At 44.0% G+C, this 6,709-nt stretch overlaps 1 protein-coding gene across 1 annotated transcript; it reads left to right on the top strand.

Annotated features, from left to right (window-relative positions):
• Nucleotides 1-704: 704 nt before the first annotated feature.
• On the top strand, nt 705-2,098 carry lypd6b (LY6/PLAUR domain containing 6B; the record flags this gene model as incomplete). The annotated part of the gene is made up of 4 exons (XM_080838911.1): nt 705-810; nt 1,074-1,172; nt 1,382-1,512; nt 1,928-2,098. The coding sequence occupies 4 exons, from the start codon at nt 705-707 to the stop codon at nt 2,096-2,098; spliced, it is 507 nt and encodes a 168-aa protein (XP_080695037.1).
• Between the last annotated feature and the right edge of the window lie 4,611 nt (nt 2,099-6,709).

Here is a 6,709-nt window from a genome sequence, read left to right as displayed (position 1 = left end):
AGCTGTGATGGTGAAATAGGGAGATTGTGGACCACGTCAGCATGTGTGATGCATTGCGTTGAAAAAAGGATGTCACATTAGTTGAACTCACATTAGTTGCACATAAGTTGTTTTAAACATCCTGCGATGTACTGATGGAACGGCAAAGGATGCTTTAGGGATGTTTGTTTGCTACCTACATCCTGTGAATGAACTATTGCCTTGGCTGAAAGGTCCTCAGCACTGTCACTTGCAGCGGCAGCATAAGTATCTCCCAGTCTCTCTTAATCCCACCACACCCAGCCATCCACCCGCAGAGCAGGTCATCTGACCTGAGAGCAAGGGTCAGTGTTCATTACCTGAAAAGGGTCTCCAGCCATCCATCCCATCCTGGCTAATCTCTCCCTTCATCCAGGCGTCTCCTCATGTCTCTCTCACCCTGACCCTGTTGATCATGCCTCCATGGTTAGGGCATATTTACTGGTCACTGAATACTTAGAGACACGCAACAAAGAGCCAGAGGCTCCTCCCTTCAACCTAACCCTTCAATTATCCCTCTCTTCCTCTCATGTTCCATTTCATGGTTCGGCAGTTGGAAGAGCATCCGCCATTATTCAGCTCCATTTGTGAGCAAGAGTAATTCGAAATATTGTGTTATTTTTTGGTAGGCATTAACCTGTTGCTTTCGTGTCTTGCAGGGACCTTGATTGGTCAATAGAGTGAACATGGCGGTCCTCACAGCTCTTTGCCTGATCTCTGTTCTCCAGTTGCTTACGGTTTTGGTTTCATGCGACCATATCAACTTCTACAACGTCCGACCGCCTGTGGAAGGTAAGTGCTGAGGATAGAAGGCATTTTCAAAGATTATTCTCAAATTTCATCAACATGTCATTGTATTACAAAATCTGCCATTGCAATTTTTGCGGGGAATACACTATTGTATTGTGTTATATTTATATTAGTAGTTTATCATACTGACATCAGCTAAGTTCTTTTTTTTTCTGAAACAGCAACAGCATTGCAGTGACGTGTAGACCATGATAGACCACATGTAGACCATCACATGATTAAAGTTGGTCTGTAAATCTTTTCAGCAACTCCATTCCCAAAGAGCTTCAAGTGCTTCACATGTGAGCAGGCCTCTGACAACTACAACTGCAATCGCTGGGCAGAGGACAAGTGGTGTCCACAAAGTGAGTACTCACTAACTTTGTTATTCACAAAAACACACACACACACATCTAAGCCTAAGTTTGATTCACAGATTCGTTTTATTATATGCGAACACAGATTCCAAATGTCTTAAAGCACTCATTAGAACTCAACATTATTTGAAGTCTGTAGCCGTCATCCATAGTCAGCAAATGCTCTACCGATTTTTCTCTCTCTAATCCTCCTGCAGACACACAGTACTGTATGACAGTGCACCACTTCAGCCATCATGGGAAGACCAAGTTTGTGACTAAGATGTGTGCGGTGAGGGACGAGTGCCACATGTCAGGCTGCCGCCACCACAGAGACACAGGGCACACGGTACGTTTCCTGCTGCTTAGTCAGCTAGGATAGCCACTAGGAAATGAAACATTATTATATAGGATCATATAGAAAGGGTAAAAGTTAAGTTATTTAGCAGAATGCTTTATCCAAAGCAACTTACAGACAACCTGCAGCGATCTGGAATCGAACCTGGGCCAACCATATAAAATATATCATTTTTAATTAGATTCATATTATCTACTTAGCCATATTAAATCTGCTTTCATTTGGAGGTGGTTGTTAGTTTGAGATACACACTGAAACATTAAGGATTTTATAAATGTTTCAAACTTTATAGTCTGTAGAGATTGCCCTCATGATTGCTGATATTTAAACAGCTCTCTCTCTCTCTCTCTCTCTCTCTCTCTCTCTCTCTCTCTCTCTCTCTCTCTCTCTCGCTCTCTCTTTTCAGGAGTGTATTTCCTGTTGCGAGGGGATGGTCTGTAACGTGGAGGTCCCCACCAACCACACTAACGCAGTGTTTGCCAGGAGGCAGCAGATCCCCATCTCAGCCGTCTCCAGCGTCAGAGCCTGGGCAGCCCTGTCCTTACTCGCCCCCATCCTGACCGGAGGTCTCCCGTGACACCAGCACACACCAGAAGCAACCCTCCTCAGCCAGAGAGGGGCTCCACTCAATGGTGCATTGGTGTCAGTAGGCTAGGTCTCCGGTCAGTGGACCAAGTCCACCATGATGATGGATGACCTGGTTCATCAGAGAGGGGGTTGTCCACAGCCTCAGAAACTGAATGACCTGCCACAGGGTGCACCCATGTGGTTAGCATGAGTACACTGATCTCCAAACACACTGCTTATGCTGCTCTGGGAAGGAGTGAATGTACTCTTGTGGCCATTTGGACGATGGGTAGAACCTCATGACTTACATGAGACGAGCTTCCTCGTGTTGCACTAGTGATATGCAAGGACCAAGCAGGACTGGCTGCGTGAGCAGGCTCATCCAGAAAAGGAACCTGGAAGATGCTGATTCGTATTTCATGAATGGATGCGCTTATGTTGGGGATGGTTGAAAGTTTGACTTTAAATCCTAAAACATTCAGCTTGAGCAGTCTGAGGACAGCATTGCTAGGCAACTGATGAACTTTGACAGTAGTCTCTGTCCGTGGCACTGTTTTGTTATTCCTGAGGAACAACTTAAGCACTAGAAGAGCGTTATGGACATCACAATATGAAAGCATTTGGGAGACTGTGGCAAGATCGTTTGCTTATTTAACTGTGGCAGTCTTCTCTTTTGAAATCGGTAATGTAGACATTTAAAAAAAAAAAATGCAATTATCGATGTCCTGATGGTCTTTCAGTATAATCAAATAAAAACATTATCAAATTTGGAGGACACATGCAATGGATATACTTTTCATATCAACAACTTATTGAAGAACAATGTCTGGGATTGTGACATTTCCACTGTTCTCCTTTTGATGTTTTCCAGAATGTTAAATGGCATTACAAACAGGATGTTAGGATAATTTCACTCTTTATTGTAGGTCTACATAGTGAAATGGAGCCAAAGTTCTTGTGTAACTGCCATCATGAGAACCATGTGACAGACAGATATGACATAATAAAACCTTTCAGTTATTTTGCTATCTCATACGGCGTCCCCCCTATTTATTACTCAGTTTTTGGTGTTGTGTGATCTTTTCCATACTTTTCCAAGTGAGTCAAATTTGGTAATAATTAAGTATGCTGAGATACTGAGAAAATAAATTATGAAGAATTTAGTTTTATTAATATTTGAAATCTAGCATTCCAAATCATCCTATTCTCAGGGTCGGACATCCATGTGTAAAAGAATGTTTCCAGAAGGCAAGAATCTGCCTTATTCTTGAAGTTATAGGTCAAGGTAATACAAAAGGTATGCATCCCGAGATCTCTCTTTAAGCCTCAACAGGCTCTCATCAGTAGAGCCTTTAACCCAAAAGTTGTGGTTTTGTCTCTTTGCTGGCTACCTGATTAAAGTTAATCATTCAAGCATTTTGATAAGGCATCGCGGCAGTTAAAACAGACAAACTGCCCAATTATCTTTACAATTTAAAACATTTTGTCCGTTTTCTTTGTGATAGCGGTATAGCTACCATACCTTATCTGGGAGCACACCAAACTGCTGGGCGTGTTTTCAAATGCCTGACATTGTTGTGAGTCTGTTCCTCTCACCGATTTCGCCTGTCTTACTAACTGACTGTTGTTTGTTATGACACGACTGCTGGTCAGCTCTGATATGTTTTCCTGAGGGCCCCGCAGGAGCTCAGGCATGTCTCCTCTGATGCCTGCCTTAAAAGCCCCAGCCCCCCTAGAGGGGTCCCCCCACCACCACACCCCACCCCCAGTCTCCCTGGTGTAATCGGATAGACGCCTCTGCTCCTGTGATCGCAGAAGCGGAATGAGGCAAGCACCATCCTGGCTACTTAAGAACTGCTGGTTGAATGAGTTAGTGAGTTACATTGTGTGAGTGTGCATGTGTTTACGTGTGTCTGTCTGTCTGTCTGTCTGTCTGTCTGTCTGCCTGTCTGTGTGTTGGGGTGGTGCTGGTGTTGGGGGTCACTGAGTGCTTAATATTTCGGAATTTCTACTTCCAAAACTGCTGTATATCTATATTAACACCCCATGGAGAAAGACATGGCTATTTAGCCATTGAAAGTCTTTGACTTTCTTAAGGTGCCAGCTTTCTGTGGTATGTCTAGCTGAGCAAGCCATGATGGATCTCTGTTTGCCAAACACCCCTATTCATTCAGCGTGTCATCAGTGCAGACCTCATCTGCACCCAGCTACCCCCTCAGCCTTCCTGCCACATTAACCAGACGGGCCAAGGACTACCCAAACACACGGTCACACCGGGAGACGAGGGAGGGCTTGGACCAGTTGCCTGCACTTTTCATCTTGATCATTGTGTGTGTGTGTGTTTGACTTATGGCTGTGCAAACACATCCCCAAAACTGTGTGTGACAATCAGAATTGATGGTGTGTTGATAGGTAGAACCTTTGTGCGTTTCTGTCTCTGTGTGCTTATATTTAATTCATAATTAAGAGGTGTGTGTGCTAAATATTTCATTTGTATCTTTGTGTCTGTGTATGTGTTTGAGAGAGTGTTGATAATATGGGCATTTGCTTGGAAGCCCTTGTAAGTGCATGTGCCTGCATGTGTGTGTTTATCTGTGTGTGTGTGTGTGCCCCGACACCACTCTGACAGTGTTTTGTGTCTGTGTTTGTGTGTGTGTGTGTGTGTGTGTGTGTGTGAGAGAGAGCGTGTGTGTGTGTCTGTCTGTGCATGCATGTTTGTTCTGGCTGGCGATCTCCTTTGTTCTGGCTTTATTAGGCGTGGAGCTGGAGCCTGTCACTTCCAGGCCTCTCAGAGTCACCACACACTCCCGCCGACGCCTCCACATCTCCCCTGAGGCTGGCCCCCGGCGCCTGTACCCACCACCACCCCCCCAACATCCCCAACTCACCCCCCGACCTGGCAGTGCCACTGCCCTGGACCTTTCCTGCTGTCACCTCTTAACAGAGACATCCACCACACGCTCACTCTTCTGTATCAGGAGAACTCAAGATTAGTCAAATGGGAGGGAACGCTCAGAAGGTTTCTTGTGTGCATTTTTAAATGCAGCATTAAAACTTCTCAAGTTTTTACTGGTCAAGTGGTTAATATTTAATTCAATAGTAGTTATGTTTGGCCTGAAAGTGCTGTTTGGGAGAGCTCCTGCTCACCATGTCATGGAGGCACACAGCAATGTCCAGCTATGTCTTGAACCTTATCTGATGGAATGGAGCTAGGAACAGTAATAGTTTTGAACTTTATGGCAGGGTTATGAAGGTTTAGCCAGTGATTACAGATTCAGCCAGTATAATACTTATAAAATGTAGGAATAAATATTCAAGCGTTATGATGCAGAAAGGCTCACCAGGCTGAAAGGGAAATATGCTCGTCTAAGCAGTAGTTCAAGTGTATTTGCTTACCCAGGAAATGACTATCATGCAGTGACCTCTGAAATCTATGCTTCATTAATGTAATTGGAACATTATTAGATATTATTGAATTAATCTAATTTAACATTTTACATTTGTCACACTCAACTCACATGCAAAAAGTCCTCAGTTTATTACTGGGTAGACACATCAGTTTTTATTTGATTCAAATGCAGCCTTTTATTATGTCTGATATGAGTGGCGCCGGGTCTGTTGGAGATGTATTAGTGTCATCAGTGTGACTGACATAAATGTTCCTCCAAGCAGCGCACTTCTACAAGAGGAAGGTCTTAAATTAAATTATGATGGCCCATGTGTCCAGCTAGACTCAGCTACTCTGAGACACCAGTTAACTCTTGCTTTCAAAAAAGGCAGTTCCAGTTTATGTAAACTAGCACAGACACAGCCCATTCTCACTCACGCTGAAAGCCTTTTATTTTTCGTTATTATGCCGTGATGGTGTTGTGTAGGAATGGGAGCGATCTGTCAAGCTGTTAATCTGATAAAACGTCTTTTACCTGATACATCAATGTACAGTATGTGAGAAAGGCTACAGATACACATGCTCACACAACTACTCAGTTATTAGTGAAGTATAGTGGACACTTAGAAGGCCACTTGGTTCAACTCTCTGTCGAATGTCGCTGGGTCTATAATCCAACCTGGGCATTGCGGTCTGCATTGTCTCGGTGTGTTTACTTGGCGACGGCCAACAAGGATTAAAATTCCGCAGCCAGGGCCAGAGTTCAGTGCGCTAATTGGCAGCAGGCAACGTTTCAGAAAGAGAGGGTGCAACACTTTGTTCTGCCATTTGAGTCTTAAGACCCCCAAAACGCAACTAATCTCAGCCTCAAAGGAAGTGTCTCGTCCCCCCTGTGATACTTGGAGATGGAGGAACTAAATTATTTATGGCTGAGACGGTACCCGGGTGGATTGTGAAGGCTGAGAGCTCTCTGAGCATAGGGAATAGTACTGTGGGATGGGAGCACAACAACAACATCCATGGTTACACAATTAGGAAACAAACAGGTTTATGTCTCATATGAATATATGTTCAAAGGCTTCAATAGCCCTGGCTTGTGATACCATTACGTCAGTGTGGACCTTCGGTTCTTGTAATATCCTGGTGTGAAAGACATGAAGAAGACACTACAAGTTGTCCCTGACCTAAAGAGTGCTGGACTGTAAGGCCCAGACATAAACATATTTGTTTTAA

Source organism: Sprattus sprattus, assembly GCF_963457725.1.
Source record: "Sprattus sprattus genome assembly, chromosome: 5".
Classification (NCBI taxonomy): domain Eukaryota; kingdom Metazoa; phylum Chordata; class Actinopteri; order Clupeiformes; family Clupeidae; genus Sprattus; species Sprattus sprattus.
This window is presented reverse-complemented; position numbering and strand designations above follow the sequence as displayed.